General features: G+C 42.8%; 2 protein-coding genes across 5 annotated transcripts in view; one reads left to right on the forward strand and one right to left on the reverse strand.

The window, feature by feature from the left end:
- Positions 1-5,471: 5,471 nt before the first annotated feature.
- On the reverse strand, positions 5,472-9,262 carry DPY30 (dpy-30 histone methyltransferase complex regulatory subunit). Its single transcript, XM_064158695.1, has 5 exons — positions 9,145-9,262; positions 8,574-8,645; positions 8,442-8,489; positions 7,040-7,182; positions 5,472-5,766 (listed from the first exon to the last, which is right to left on the reverse strand). Exons 2-5 carry the CDS (start codon positions 8,607-8,609, stop codon positions 5,694-5,696), a joined length of 300 nt encoding a protein of 99 aa, XP_064014765.1. The 5' UTR covers positions 8,610-8,645; positions 9,145-9,262; the 3' UTR covers positions 5,472-5,693.
- A 3,324-nt stretch (positions 9,263-12,586) lies between these two features.
- SPAST (spastin) overlaps positions 12,587-16,178 on the forward strand; it is a 32,420-nt gene continuing 28,828 nt past the window's right edge. For all 4 annotated transcript variants that reach the window (XM_064158696.1, XM_064158698.1, XM_064158697.1 and 1 more), the window contains exon 1: positions 12,587-12,995. In XM_064158696.1, the coding sequence (XP_064014766.1) occupies positions 12,587-12,995 (409 nt within the window). The remainder of the gene's footprint in view (positions 12,996-16,178) is intronic.

Raw genomic sequence — 16,178 nt, forward strand, 5'->3', positions numbered from 1 at the left:
AGCGCAGTTCTGTACCGTGACGTCTTCGGTGCCGTGGCATTCGGCAAGAGCCGTGGAGTACATTGGTGTAGTCTCCCATTCTCCTCAGCATAATTCCCCTTTTTTGTTAATGAATGGACTGCTGACGTGAAGCACAGCTCAAAATAGTTATTAAATCAAAACTGGAAAGTAGAGTATGGCCAGAACGGTATACAGGAAAGGGAAAAAAGCAGTTTTAGCTACTGATGTATGAGCTACAACCAGGAGAGAGGGAAGCTGCAACGGGAGAGATTAAGGGCTGCAGCCATTAAAAGTATTAAGGCCGGCTGATGCTTTGTGAGATGGAAAATGGATGGGCCAAGTCAGGGAACACGTAAGCCTTCTCCCCGTTGTGCAGTTTCACTCCTTGAAAAGTCTCCCAGACGGTTATGAGTGCATACAAAATAAAGTGGTTTAGGTTCCTGGGGATTTTTTGTTTAGTTTTGGAGTGGGGTTTTGGTGTTTTTGTTGTCGGCTGTTATTTTTTTTAACAGTAAACCAAGGGAAACAAGGGCACAAAGGCACTGTTTGCAGTATGGCTTGAAGATGAAAAAGGCTCACGGTGCAGAGAAATGGCTGGTGTAATTTTTATGTGGTGATGCTTTGCACTCATGGCACCAGCCTCCCGATGCAGCTGAGAGGCAATGAGGTCTGCAGTCTTCAATTAATGGTATTTCTGAGAGGTTGTCATGAGGAAATGGGGCTTGACTGTCAGCAAATGTCTTAATGTTTTATGTAGCATTCACTGCTATGTCTATCCTCATAGTATCCTGTTGTTACTTTACAAATAATGTGTTGAGTAAGGTTAATGTGAATTGTAACTGCTGCCTAGACTGGAAGAGGTAATCCTGCCTGATGGCTTTGACACAAAACTATGTTGGCAGCTGTGGTGCCCATTTACACCTCTCAAATCTTTTACGTAATTTACATAAACTTCAGTACTGGGAATAGCTCCTGAGCTGACTACTAATCCTTGAATGAAGTTAACTAAATCCAGCAGAGAGAAAAAAAAAATCTCCATGGGGAAAATTAAATGCTGTATATTTACAAAAAAAGGTCATGCCAACATATACTTCAAGGTTTTGATGCACCATTTTGTCCCACAATCCACCAAGAAGTTAGAGGAAGCTGCTAGGAGAAACATCTTATGAGAGCTGGAGGCTAAAATAATTTGAAATTATTTGGTGTTCTTTTCTACCACTTAGGAGAAGAGCATTCACCTCCTCTATGCACTTCCCTTCCAATGAAAAAAGAATTAAGAACTTGCAAGTGGTAGTCTAGATGGCTTAATGAGTGAAACCATTTAAAGAAGTCTTTTATTCTGGGCTACTGGCCTGCTTTTATGTAGTGCTTTTTACTTCTCAGCTTGTCTTCTGAATTATCTTAGATTTTTGTTTGTTTGGGGTGTTGGTTGGGTTTTTGTTCTTGTGGCTACATACCTCTTGGGCTAGATTCCTTTTATCCTTTTGCTTCCATTTTAAGTTTCCTTTTCCCTTGCTTTCCTCACTAGCCTTTCTTTCCTTGTGCATATTTTTTTTTCTCATGTAGATTAGGTGTAGACTAGAAAGTTTTTACTTTGTTACCTGAATTTATTATCTGTATAGGTAACTACAGCTCAGTGTTAGCAGAGCATAGAAAAGCAGAGACTTTTTTGCTGTTCCTTAGATATGGCACCTGCCACAAACACTGGCAGCCTGATTTTCAGTCATTTTTTGTCCTTAGTTATCAACTAGCACTCTCAGTCCAGAGGCCAGTGAAGCTGTAGGATATCCTTCTCAGTTTCTGCTTCTTCTTGTTAAAGTTTGTTATTCATAGTACTACAGGAGGAATTTCTGCTGTTTCTATGGGAAGGGGTGATAGAATTTTTAATTTGTGCCCTGTTAAAGGTGGGCATAACACCACTGGGCAGCATTTAGTGATTTGTGAGTTCCATGTTTAAACTTCTATTACTTGCTGATCAAGGATAGTTTCTTTGTTTAAGGGCTGGTGATGTGCTCCCTCAGTACCACATAACATAAGTGAAAAAGCCAGAAGCACAAAAGCAATCATCTTTTCAGTTAAATGGAAGACAGCAGTGCTGGGCTTTCTGGTGCTCAGGACATGGTTCTAGCCTCAGGAAGAAAAATTTGGCATGGCTTTCAGTTGAATGCTGTGAAGCATAGTTTAGGTTGGGAATTCCTCCTGATTTATCTGTTGATTCTTCTGAGCACCGTTTGTATTGGGAGAAGTAACATGAGCACTTATTTGTTCAGAGGGGTTATTTGTGGTGTTTTGATGGTCAGGGAAGAGTTGATGTGATCCATGGGCAATCCCTTGAAGCACAGACCACTACTACATGTGTGTATCTGTTGGCAGTTTGTTCCCTACCTGAAGAAAAGCCCAAAGGCAGACTGTGGCAAGAGCAACTTGTCCTTACACATGCCATTAGCAGGCAGGGTTTCCTTGAGTAACATCCCATGCCCAGGTTGGCATGTTGGGTGGCATGTGTTCAGCTGGCCCAGCTTTCAGAGCCTGTGACTTTCTTGGATTTTGCTCATTTCCTCTTGCATGGTTTTTGTCTTTTTCTCCTGTCCTGCTTTTTATTTTGTTCACTTCCTGTCTTCTCCCATCTCAGGAAGCTGTTCATTGTTACTCTATTTTTTTTCCTCTTTACAAACTGTCAACCTGCATCTGAGGAACCTGCTGTTCTAGCAGTCTTTCCTTCTACTGTTAAAAGCAGCACCCCCCTACCCAAATTTTAGAGTCCATAGAAGAGAAGTATCTTCACTTTCTATGTAGTGTAATAACATCTGAGATAGTATTGGTGGGTAATTCTTCATCTTGTAAGTACCATGTAAATACTCATCTTGTAAATATACTAGAGAAAAAAAAGAAGGCTGAATGCTCTCCAGGAGGTATTTCTCAACCATCCAAAGCCTTTTTTCAATTTAGGCTCCTCTCAGAAAAATGTTTTGTTATGCACAGTTGCAAAGCAAACTGAGGAGAGAGAAAAGCACATTGAGAAATGGAATATGACATTTTCTTAGTCAGTGTTGCACTGGCACTGCTGCAAGCTGCCCCATAATGACTCAAAAAGCATTTACTAAAATTTTAAGTCCTCACTTAAATCTGTATTTCAGTAGTGAACATGAATAGAAGTGGTGCTGATACTTTTTTATCATGGTAAAATGCTGTCCTCTGTAACAGCTGACATTCCCTACTTCTGTGATCCAGGCTACGTAGTCGGTCTTGAAATAAATTGACTGTAAAATAGAACAGGGAACACAAGCTGGGGCTTGGCTAAGAATAATTTGTTACATAATTAGTATGATGATAAGAATAAATCAAACCCAGTACTTTATTACACACGATAGGCATAGGGATTCTTCTTGTGTGTTTCCAACCTACTGGTTTAATCTGTTTGTATCTGTCAGAATTTTTCAGATCTCTCATTTGTTTTAAAGCAGCTGTTTTATTTCTGTGTCTGATGGGGAGTAAAGTTCTTCTGATCAGACTACATGTACAATAGTGACAGCACTTCAGAAAATAAAATGGATAGCTCAAAGACCTGTACTGAATTTGGATGAAATCCCTGATAAATTTGGAGATTAAAGAAAAAAAAAAGTTGGCAAATCAAAATGTCTTTTTTAGATGGTTAACAGGCTTCAGAATATGAAGATGCTTGTAGTAGGAAATCCTTTCTTCTGCTGTTGTCCCCATCAAGGTAAAAGGTAATCAATGTTCTGAGCAGAAGCATTTGAAGTGGTAGACTTCAAAATACTACATACGAGTTACATATAATTTTTTCAGTTGCTGAAACTGGGGAGCCCAAAATAATATGGTCAGGCTTGGCTAACTGCCATTCTGGTGTGAGAGTCTAAATCCTCTCTCTTGTTCATCAACAAAGATAAAGATTGCATCATCTCTCCCTAATCAACAGAGATTACCTTTGTTACCTTCTGGGACTCAGACTAGATGCTTGGCGTAAAGCTCAAACTCCTGGACCTCAGCCTGTCTGGAATGCCCAGGATGCCTACATCTTATCTCAGCTGCCCCCAAGGGAAAAGGTTTATGTGTATTCAGGGTATGGACAGGTACAGCCAGGGAGGGGGCTGAGGTTCTCTCCCTGGTGGCACTGGACCCCTGCGAATACATGAGAATACACAGGAAGATTTCCTGGGGAGCTGCAGCCGGAGAGTGAGGCGAAAACTGGCTAAAAGGCAGGAGGAATGCCTGCCAAAGGGTGGCACTCCCAGCACACCACCAGTGGTCTCTGAACCTTGACATCTGGTACCTACTCTGTGTCCAAAGACCCATTAGTCTCAGCCCACATTGACAAATATGCAGGTGCATTCAGTGTGTGCTCTGCCATTCTATTTGTGCCTCCTGTTGCCTGCTGCCATTGCTTACTGCCTTATTGTTTGCCTGAAGACAACACTGTGGTGAGTTTACCAGGGACAGGCTCTAAATGCCTCCATGCAATCGGCCTGCATAGCCAGCATGACATCATCCTAAGACTGCATGTCACAAGACATTCTGCCTACACCTTAAAGTCTCCTGCCAAGATGGGAAGTCCTGGAGATACACAGATCATCCAGAGGAGCCAGGAGACAAGGTCAGAGATTGCCTCCTTTCCCCAGAAGCCTGGGAAGAATCAGAAGTCTCAGCAGCCAACAAGACAGAATTCTCTGAAAGCATCTGGGTTCTGTCTGAAGCTGTAGCTAACCCTGCGACTTAGGTAATAATATTTTGTGAGTAAATGCCTAAAGCCTCTTTGCGATTCACTACTGCCTTATACCAGAAACAGAAAGGAGCTCCTTGAGTCCATCTAGTGGGCAAGCGGTATATTGACTGCAAGAACCTTCTCTTCTAGTTCAATTAATGCTTATATATTTTGCTGCTTATTACTAGATCTAATTGTCTATAAAATGTTTCCATGACCATGCAAGAGCCGCTTACTATTAAAAATAGAACTCTTGCCACCCCCAACCACTAAATATCAAAATTAATAAGCAATATTAATTTGGGGAGAATACAATCTTACATTAAAGAATTACCCCTTCATAACACTTCCAACTTGAGATATTCTGTCTTTGTTGGAGAAATACCACTTCAGCTCAGAGCAGCAGTACAGAACCTTTGTGAATGCCTTCAAATTTTACACTGCACTTACTTCAGTTAAATGCAGCACAACAGTCATGGTATCAGTGGCAAATGCTGAACGCTGGACACTCTCTGCAGGCTATCCATTCAGCTATTGAATAAAATTGTTTTAACTAAACCTGTTTCATGGCTTAAGGAAGTTATTTTCTCTATTTTGAGGAAGTATTGACAAACTATTTGCTTTCTGTTTAGGCACATTACACATTTAGGGTGCTATATAAAAATCAAATGTATATACATTTATCACTCATGTGATTCCTTATGCATTCAGGTGATGTAAACCCATGGAATTACTCAGACTGATCTAGCAGTGCAGTTCCAGTACTTTATTTTGAAAGTCTCTTAAAAGCTAGTTTAAAACAAGTGAACAACTTAAATGTAAAATGTTCTTTATTAAATAACTCAAAAGGTAAAGCAAGTTATGCTATTAAGAAAGACGACATCATGGATCCAAAGGGTTTTTACAGCAGAAAAAAAACTGCAGCAAATGAGGATTTCAGTCTAGCAGCCAAATTTTCCTCATTTTTATGGCGCTAATTTCGGTCCTCAAATTGTGACTTGTTTTTTAAAAGATATGCTGCTAGAAATTCAATGGGATTTGGAGGTCTGTAAAGAAGAAAGTAAATCAAAAGCAATTATTTTTTGTTACATGAAATTAGGTGGCTGAAGAACTGATCACTTTTTCTTAAAAGCAATATAAATCCTCCCAACCATCTGTAAGCATTGGGGATAATCTGATGAGAGTTTTTAATAAGGAATCTTATTTACCTTTGGTTCAGTGTTAATAATTGCTAGGACAGCTGCATACCTAGGACCAGGGTACAGTTTGCAAGTGTAACCTCTGTATGTACAGCACTGGAAGTTATGTGCATTTACCTAATTTCTTATATATAGCATGAGTTAAAGGAATAATCTGTTAGTGCTTTCTTAATTTTCTTCTAACAGCTACTGTGCAGTTTTTTGCATTAGAGCTATTTTCGTGGTTTCTGGCACCTGAAATGAACACCACAAAACATCAACAAAAACTTCAAATTTGGGAAGTGCTGTAGCTTGCAAGTAGTAAATAATACATTCTTATCACTGGCCTTATCTTGGGTTTGGGGGTTTAAGTGTTCCTCCAGGTACAGTACCATGAATCCAGCTAACCTGTCCACAGAATAAATCTGCACACTGCTCAGGTGAATACACAGGGTGTCCTTTCTGAGGTGCTCTTTTGCCTTATTCATTGCCTGTACAGTTAAGCTCAAAAGGAGTTGTGAATTTGAAGGTATTGTAGATGGCTGTTCTGGCTGTAGGTACTGTGACGTGATTTTGGTCATCCATACCAGCTTTTGATATCTCAGCAAAAATGAGAAATGCTTATGTGCATTTTGGCTCAGATGAGCAACTGTTTGCCATTATTGAAGAATATGCTTCTACATTTACTGATAAGTGACTGAGCTTGGCAGCATGATCTTAAAGCATAAACTACCACTTTGCTTCTTTCTGTGTTGACAGTGAGGGCTCTGCCTCATCCTTTACAGAACGTTTAATCTCTGACAAAGATGCATGTCAGGCCCGGTTTATCTGTTTTGCTTTCAGATAAGCAGAACTCTTGATAATTCCACACTAATAAAACCTTATTCACAACTGGAATGACTTCTTGCCTTGCTTCAATAAGGTGAATTAGGTGTTAATTTAAAAACAAACCCTTTGCAGTAGTATGCCTCAGTAGGAAGTCACAAATTTAGTAAATAACTCTTATGATGCCCTGCATAGCAATTCATAAACCTACAGCGATGACTTTCTTAGAAGCAGCAAAACCTGAAAAGGTGACATAACACCTACATTTGAGACCTACTTTTTTCCTAAGAATAGAAGAAACATTGAAGCATCTTACCTCTCTTTTGCAAGAACAGCAAGTCCCTGTAGCAAGATAGGTACCACTGTCTGATCCAAGTAGGCACGTGTGGGTAACGACTGAAGATCCACCTTCTGCTTTGATGTTTTCTCTGCATTTATTTTCTCATTTTCTACTATCCTCTGAAGTAGAAGAAGAAAAAAGTGAACAGTGGTAATAGCCATACCTACTTTGAACGGCGAGTGCAAAGTACTCCTCTCTCTAGAATTCACTGGCAATAACTTCACATTTTAAAGAAAATATAAGTGTGTATTTTTCCTTGCACAAAACACGAACCCAGAAGGGACTTTTGTTAAACGTATGTTTCAAGGAAATGGTATTAGGAAGTTTTAAGTTTTCTAAATCAGAAGTCTCTATCATTTCTGCTTTTGCATTCACCTGTTTAAGTTTCTACAGCACTGAGACAGGAATGACTACTAACAAATGTGGTCTATATTTAATAGTTTCGATGGACAGCACTTCTAATGCTAAAGGCACAAGAAACTCAGGTGAAGTCTGACGAGAGGAAGTTTAATGAAGTCAAGCCCTTTGAGACAGTGCTCTATTAAAGTACAGATGGACAACTTATTTTTTTAATTGTAAAAATGCTTTTTGTCAAAAAGTGCTGAATCATCTTATGCCATTAACTGCAGTTAAAAAGATTATACTCTAAAATTATCAGTCAGCCAAATCTATTCAATGTGACACACACAAATCTACTGATACGGAACCAATGTATCCAACTTATGGTGCTGTAGTGGAAGTTGAGGTATACAAACAAGCACATATAAGAGATGAGTCACAAAGGGCATTTAGGAGAAGTTCCTACACAAGTTTAGCGTAGAGTAGGACCTTCTAGTGGAGGGAGTCTGTAGACATTAATAAGAAACAGTAAATGAACATCATAAAATTATTACTCTAACCCACACCATTACCAACAGCAGAAAGAAGAAACTGTGTTGACTCTTTCTTGGCATAAATACTGGACAGAATAACGCAGGCTGTTTTTGTTAACAACATTATGGAAAGAATGCCTCCCTTTGATGCCACCAGCTCCTATTACCCTCTCTGAACCAATAAGCCTGTCTAGCTTTTCGTACCATAATAGATATGAGATACATAGTGACAGAAGAGATGGTAATCATAGGATATTTCCAAAACACTCCAACTCATTAAAAGATTTGTTATTTACTTCAGTACCATTTAGTATAATGGCTGCAACACAACAGAAAATGCATTAACAACCAATTATGCAGCAGGCTGGTAATCTTTAATTTGTTTTCCATCTAATTTAATTAGGAACATTACATTTGGTGAAGTTAAGACATAAGGTTCAACACTTTCCTCCCCTCGATTAGGAAGGCGACTTCTGGTGTACTTCACAGCAATAAATCTTTGTTACCTCTACATTTTCTGTGAGCCCATATTCAGAATGTGGATTTTCTGGAACCTGCAAAATCAAACACGATAAACAAAGTGAAAACTCTGCTTTTATGCATACAGCATTAAACACATACAACGCTAATAGCAATACCTGCGGCTGCCCCTCCATAATTTGTTCTGCCTCCATGATTTGAGAAGTGGAATCTGCTGGAGGTACAGTAACCTTGGAAAGCAATAAAGCAGTTGGTCAGCAAGGTGAAAGAAAGTGCAGCGTTAGCTTCTATTGCATCACTTGGTTACTAAGGCACAATTCCTAGAGAGCCAAGAGTGGCTCTGTGCTCCCCCCGCCAAACTCGTACACGTTTCTCTTGCACACAGAAGTGCCTCGAGGCTCGTGTTACGTCCGTTGGAAAACAACTCTGCTGGGATTAAAAAACATCGGCATTGATTGTTTAAAACAAGAGTTCCCCGCAGGGGCCCGCGCCCCTGCCCGACCTGAGGTGCCTGCGGGAAGGCCGAGACACCTCCTCCTTTCTTCCCCAGCCCGGCACGCCTGCCTGCCTGCCCACTGCATCACGACGATCCACACTACAGCGCCGGTGCCCCGAGATGCCTCGCCGACGGGGCCACACTGGGACCCCGCGGCACTGCAGGCCATGCCCCTACAGTCCCCGTGGGGAGGAGGCGACACAGCCTCCGTCCCCCGCGCTGATTTCACCTACCGGTAGGCCCAGGACTCAGCACGGTGGAAGACCGACTCTGTGGCGGGCACCGAAAGCCCCTCCACAGCTACCGTAGCTGCCAGCGCTGTCGTAAACTGTTTTGACGTAAGTGAAGCAGTCGCGCTGCTTACCGCCAAATACGCATGCGCGGGCTCCGGCGGGGCGGGGCAGAGCAGGTGGGAAGTGGGCGTGTCCGCGAGTGGCGTCGCCAGGGGCGGGGCCTTCTCCAGGTGCAGCCCCTCCCCATTGGTGAGCAGGCGCGTGGGGGTGGGGCGCCGGCGGTGCTGCCGCGGGGCCGCCGCTCGCAGCGGGAGAGGCGCTGAGGGGCGGCCGGGCCCGGCCGGGCGGGTGCCTGATCGTAGTTGTCTCCGGGGCTTGGGACGGTCGGTATGGCGCTCGACACCGGGAGGCTCTGACTGAGGCTTTTCAAAGGCAGGGACAGAGGCTTGGTTCTGACCTCTGTTAACCGTTTTGAGGTGTAACCCTTGGTTAAGGCAAAGTGTCGCGGGCGGGCGGGCGGATGAGCGTTTGCAGGTGCCGTGTCAGGACTAGCACCAGCGGGATGCCAGTTTCCAAACAGGCACTTGACAGTCTTGTAGCGGAGAAATCTGACAACGCAGTTTGTTGTTTAAGGAGCTCGCCGTGTGATGCTCGCACGCAGTTATCTTTGTCCCGCAAGTTTTGAACTGAAAAGGGCGTTTTGTTAGTAACATTTTGCAGCTTTGTGGAGTACCGTTTGCAACATAGTAACAGTTGGCTACTCGTTTGGCCCAGCCTCCTTTGTGCAGAAAAACGCAGCCGCTCAGCTTTCTCTAGGTATTAGCTTTAATCATCCTGTCTTGACTTGAAGCTATCAAGAAAGGGAAAATCTACTGCTCCTCTAGTTGTACTGTTACAGTCTGCACCACTGTTCGAACTTCTGTGCCTGGTATCTTTAAGATTTAAATTCTGTATCGAATAGCATGGTTTATTCTAGCTTAATAAAAAGACCTTTAGAACCTTCTTGTGGTTTGAGAGAGCAGATACATTCCCGTTGTCTACATTTTATCCCCCCAGAGAATAAACCATTACTGATTCACAACAGTAGGTCTATTCCCCTTTACTACTTCTTTGCTGCGGTGAGAGCAATGCATATGGATGACTCTGTGGTACTTAAAATATCAGTGATATGGAGAAGTAACAGAAAATGTTATGTTCACGTGAGATTATGCTCTGATGTAATAACCTAGTACTTAATGATGTTTACGTTGGTGAATGTGAAATGATGTTTACAGAACTGGCAGTGTTAGTAAGTGTGGCAATCAGGCTTGCAAACTGGGGTGCAGTCAGTCACAGATTTAATAGTCAGCTGAAGGATGCCAGTGTCGGCAACCTTAGCCGGTGTCAAGGGCTCTAGGTGAAAACAGGGGAAGCAAAATTCTGGTGGTTTTTTTTTAAACATAACCAAAACAGGAATAAAAATAAGTTCTTAATGTAAACAGGTGAGGGTGGATTGAAGCTTTTTGTTCCGTGATAGTTTAACTAGTACATGGATAACAAAAGCTGTAGGTTAGTAATTTATTGCCTTGTAGCTTACTTCACCCTACATTTTGTAATACTACATAGAATTAACACTGCCTGAAGTTTCTGGAATTTCTTTGGTGTTCCAAAATTTGTTACATTTTCATACGAAGAAACTGTAGATTTAAAAAAAATAATAAATTTTAAAGGATAGTTAAGCACATTGGGAAAAAATACAGAAATGTTTTGAGTCATAAGTGGACTATAAAATACTTCATGGTATTTTTACATTATCCTTTTTACAAAATATAGAAAAAAATAATGAATGTTGCTGTGTTTTGGGGTTTTGTTTGTTTGCTTGGTGTTTTTTGTTGGTTGGTTGGTTTTTTGTTTGTTTGTATTTTTTTTCCACTGATAAGTTTACTGTCTCTGTCCAATAGTTATTCTGGGTAATTAATAGTTTATACCTTTATATGTCATTTTATATGTTAATAAAAGTCTGCTATACAGTAAGAGGACTAGTACTTGGTTCTGTCATTAAAAGAAAAATACTCTCCTTAGTTAAGAAAAACATTGCACATTACCAGAGTAAATTTCTGTGCCAGAAGTGGCATAAGCAAAGAAGGAAAAGAAACAAATAAGTAGTTTTATTGTCATTTAGGGAAAGACAAAACATTGGGGACAGTAATTATTTCACTTTAGCATATCATTTTAATTGATGCACCACACCATCCCTGATTTCTTGTTACAAACTGGAGATACCAGCTGGTGCATTGAATTAATTAATGATATTTTTCTATACTTTTGAGACTGTCCAGGATATACTGTATGCAGTCCTGGGATGTAGGATAAAAATGCCTTGTCATCATATACCACCAGTGTTTCTCAGTATTATTTGTAGAATAGTGAGAGCTTAACAGAGCAGAGTGAGCAAACCAACAAATGAAACCATCACCATCACCAAAAGCCCAACCAGAAATCAAGAGAACCGAAGCATAGAGGAAGGAGCTTGCTGTAGCACTAAATACACAAGCAGCAGACCCAGGAACGTTGCAATGCTGATATGTCCTATACCAAGGCATTTTAAGATTTCAAATAACCAAAGGAGTAGGAGCGTGGAACAACTACCTCATCAGTGAGGACTCAAACAAATGTTATAATTGGGCAAATAATTTGTAACAGTGCCTGAGATAACGGAGTATTGTGCTGAGGCTGTAAAAAGAGTGAAGATTTTTTTTCCCACAAATGATGTATCTATAATGTATATTCAATTACATCAGTTTCTTCCGTGTGAGGAGACAGTCTGTCATTTCAATTACAAAATGTGGGGCAGACAGAGCACTGGAGAATATTCTCTCGGGGGCAGCTCTAGCGTGGCAGGAGGATATACACAATAAGTCAGTTATGCATCTTGCAGTGAGAGAGAGGCCTGTGGCTTTAGAACCCTCCTCTGCCTCTGACAATGACCATATACTGGGAGCGGCAGGAGGTACCGGCACAGCTCCACTCAGAATAATTAATTTCATTAAATTATTCATCGTCTTTCCAGTCGGTGTGCTTCAGTGCGCTGAAGTCTGACAGTCTGGGTCAGGGCTGGAGCAGATGCTTTCCAGGCACGATGCGGACACGCCGCGCAGCGCACCGCTCCCGCCGCAGTTCGCACCGAGGAGCGAGCCGAGCGCCGGCGCCCCAGCGTGTGCCGAAGCGGCGCCACCGCCGAGCACGCTGGGAGCTGTAGGCGCCCCGCGGCGCCGTCCCCGCCTCCCATTGTGGCTGTGGCTGCGGCGCGCTGAGTGTAGCGGCGCTGGGGGCGGTGGCGCAGCCCCGCATTCGGCGAGTGCCGCCGCACGCTCCTCCCCCCGGGGCCGAACGAAAGGGGCGTCGTCGCCGCCATGGCCGGTTGTTGTCAGTCCCTGGCAGCGGGTTATGGCGACGGCGGTGAATGAATTCTCCGGGTGGCAGAGGGAAGAAGAAGGGCTCAGCCGGCTCCAGCTCCGCGCCCCCGGCTGCCGGGGCTTCACCCTCCTCGCCGCCCGGGCCAGGCCCCCCCGTGCCGCCGGCGGGGGCGGCGGCAGCAGCGGCGTCCCCCCACAAGAGGAACCTGTACTACTTCTCGTACCCGCTCTTTGCAGCCTTCGCCCTGCTCCGCTTCGTCGCCTTCCAGCTGGGCCTGTTCTTCGCCTGGCTCTGCGAGCGCCTCTCCCGTGGTGCCCTTATGGCATCCAAGGGCAGCAGGGCCGGGGCCGGCGACGCTCTTGAGCCCGGCGGGGCGCCCGAGACGGTGCGGGCCTGTCACAAGCGGGCCTTCGAATGCATCTCCATGGCGCTGCGTATCGACGAGGACGAGAGAGGTAGGGGAGCGCCGGCGGCTGGCCCGGGCTGCGAGGGAAGGCTGGCCAGGCCTGTCGAGCGTGCACCGGGCTACCGGGGCTGCCGTTTTGTATTATAAGAAACCGAAACTCGCTAATGGAGAGATGCGAGTTGCGAAGGATCTGCAGAGGAGGGTGACCTGTCGGCGCTTTCTCCCTCCGCCGCCCCTCGCTGGCTCCATCCCTTCGTCGCGGTAGGCGTCGGGGCGCAGGCTGGATGAAAAAGCTGCAGCTCAGCCTAGTTTTCTACGCAGATCAAGTCTTTAATTTAAAACAAAGCGAAACTTTAAAGTTTTGATGTGTCTGGGGGAGGCGATTAAAAAATCAGCGGGTGTGACTCTTACTACCTATCGGCTTAACCGGAGTAACCGGACCACAAAAGCACCAGGCACAACAACAAGGGTGCCTCTTTTAATGTGCTGTCAGACAAACGGTGGAGGCGTTGGAGTGAATCTTAAGGAAGTCTGTCCCACAGACAATCTATTTGGAACCGCAGGTTTTTAAAGCTATTTTTTGACATGCTTAGTGATAATAAAAACTGTCACTGTGTCGCTATAAGACCTTAAGGAGGTCGTGTAAGGTTCTATTAAGTAAAATACGGGAGGATTTTTTTGTTTGGTTGGGTTTTTTTTATGTCTAGAGGATAAACAAAACCCCCGCTTGTTGGTGTGTTTGATTTAACCTTTTACTCCAAATTCAGCAGAACGCAAATGGTAGTCTTTAGGGGCATGCTGTTCTGGTTTTAAAAATCCTCTGGAAACATCAGAATTCCTTATTACATCTTTCATTTGAGCTTTAGTGAAGCTGGTATCCTAGAGGAGGAGATCAGAAAAAATCTGGAACTCAATAGATTGAGTTAAATGCTGAGAGCACCATAAAAGCGAGCCATGTGTCTTGCGTTGCTTTGACAGTTTGGGAGTGGCAGTGGTAAGCTCTGAGAGAAGAAAACTCAGTATCTACAGCAAAGTTGTTAAAGAACAGTTGTATGGTGTAAGAGCATCAGCGGTCAGAGGAGCAAGGCATGAAAGAGAGTGAGGTAGCTTAATACTTGAATGTTGTAGATGATTACTCTGTGAAGAGTAGCTGAGGTGTCTTTCACTGTTGTGGTTTATAACTGTTGGTGGGTTGAAGGATCAACCTTCATATATCCACCTTAATTACAGCCTTGCCCTGTAGGTGCTTCTGGGCTTGTCAGATATGAATTTAGCTGCACAGGTCAGTAAGAAAAACGTCTCTGCAGCTAGCACAAGCAGTTGCAAAGTAGCTTGAAAATGTAGTATTTCTTTCTCTGAGAAAGAGCTCACTTTGCTTTCATACATAGATTCATTATTTATCTGTTTTTACTGGAGTATATGCATACCTTTGAATGTATTTGGTATGTAAACACTGTTTTTAATAACTTCCATAAGAGAACATTAGGCATAATGTGCAAAAGGGTTAGATTTTTTTGATTGTTTAATAGCCTCTTTTAATTTTGTGGCATTTTAGCTGTTCTAGAAGCTGTGCATACTTCAGTAACTATGATAGTCCTTCTGGTAACTTTTTTGCCTCTGATTTACTCGGAAAACTAATATTTGTGATTAGATACTGTAAAATTTAAGCTTAACTCCCTTTTCTGGGACTGATAAGGTGCATGTGGTAGGTTGTCTAGCCAGCAGTTAAGCACCCACGGAGCTGCCTGTTGACTTTCCTCAGTGAGACAGAGGAGCAAGTAAGACAAGTAAAAGTGGGAAAACTTGTGGTTCATTATGTAATGGAAGGAAAAAGGTGTCAGGAAGATAAGTGATGTGATGCAAAGGTGATTGCTTACCAATGCCCAGATAGTCTCTGAGCTGTGGCTGCTTTGGAAGACAGCCCTCACCCTGTTCTTCCTCTACTTGGGTTATTGCTGAGTGTTTTATTATATGATGTAGAATATCAATTTAGCCAGTTTGGCTCATTCTGCCAGTTTTCCTTCCTGACTTCTTGTGCATCACCAGACTATTTGCTGAGGATCTAGAGTGGGGGAAAAAGAACCTTGTGGCTGAGCAAACTGTTCAAGAATAGCCAAAACATTGCTGTGTCATCAAAATTGTTTTAGTCCCAAATCCAAAACACAGCACTATATGGGCTCCTACGAAGAAAACCTCTTCCATTGCGGTCAGGCCCAGTACAGCAAAGCTATAACTTGTAAGGGATGTGACTATTTGATTGTACTTACTGTCTTAACCACTGAGAACTAGTAAATTGTTCTGTGCAGATTCAGAGCACTACCCTTGCAAACAGCTTGGTTTGATATATTGCTTTTAAAACTTCTCCAGTTAAAAAACGGCAATGAGATTTTAATGATGACATTGGCACGTTCATAACTGCTCTTCAGAGTAGCGAAGCAATTCAGGCATAGCAGAGGTGGTTGGCATCATCTGAAATTTGATTTTCTTATCAGCTGTAATCAGCGTTAGATTTACACTGCAGTCAATAGTTTCTGTATGTGATGGGGAGAAGGTTGAAGTGAAAAAAGCCACAGAGAAGATCAAAGTTGCTCGTCTTCAACAGTTTCGTGTATCTAGCTGTGTCATTTGCAGTCAGGATATGTGAGACTGTCTGAGAGTGTGCAGCAGTCAATTTATTCCCAAGGTATGTGATGCAGTAAGTTGCTGTTCCTGTGATTTATTTGGATAAGAGGAGCAAAGTGTGGAATTATCTGGTGATGTTATTAAAATATTACTAAACAGCATTAAAAGATTTTTGCATCTGAATGGAAGCAGGGGAAAACCCTTAAGGTTATTTTTACTGGCCATAAAATTTGCTAGAAAATAGGTTTGGGACTAATATTATCAAAAGATTTGAGTGCTGAAGCAGCAAGACAATCACTGGTAACTGGCACTTCCAGATAGTTTTGTCAGACGTGATCCCTTCTGAATTTGCTTTATTCTAGGACTTTTTTTACCTTGTTTCTAGCATTAGCAGCTTGTTTAATGCTAATCAGGTGTAAATTGTAATATCTACTGTGCTGTATTCCTGTGAGGAAAGGCATGCTTAGTGTGACATACATACCTTGCACAAGTCTATTTTCCATGTACAGGCAAGTATCTTTTTAATGCAGAGTATTTGTAGAAGGGGCAAAGTATGATGTCCATAAGAATGTCTCTTCAGTGGGTTATTTGCTGTCGTGGTGTCAGATAG

Source organism: Pogoniulus pusillus, chromosome 18 (genome assembly GCF_015220805.1).
Source record: "Pogoniulus pusillus isolate bPogPus1 chromosome 18, bPogPus1.pri, whole genome shotgun sequence".
Lineage (NCBI taxonomy): Eukaryota > Metazoa > Chordata > Aves > Piciformes > Lybiidae > Pogoniulus > Pogoniulus pusillus.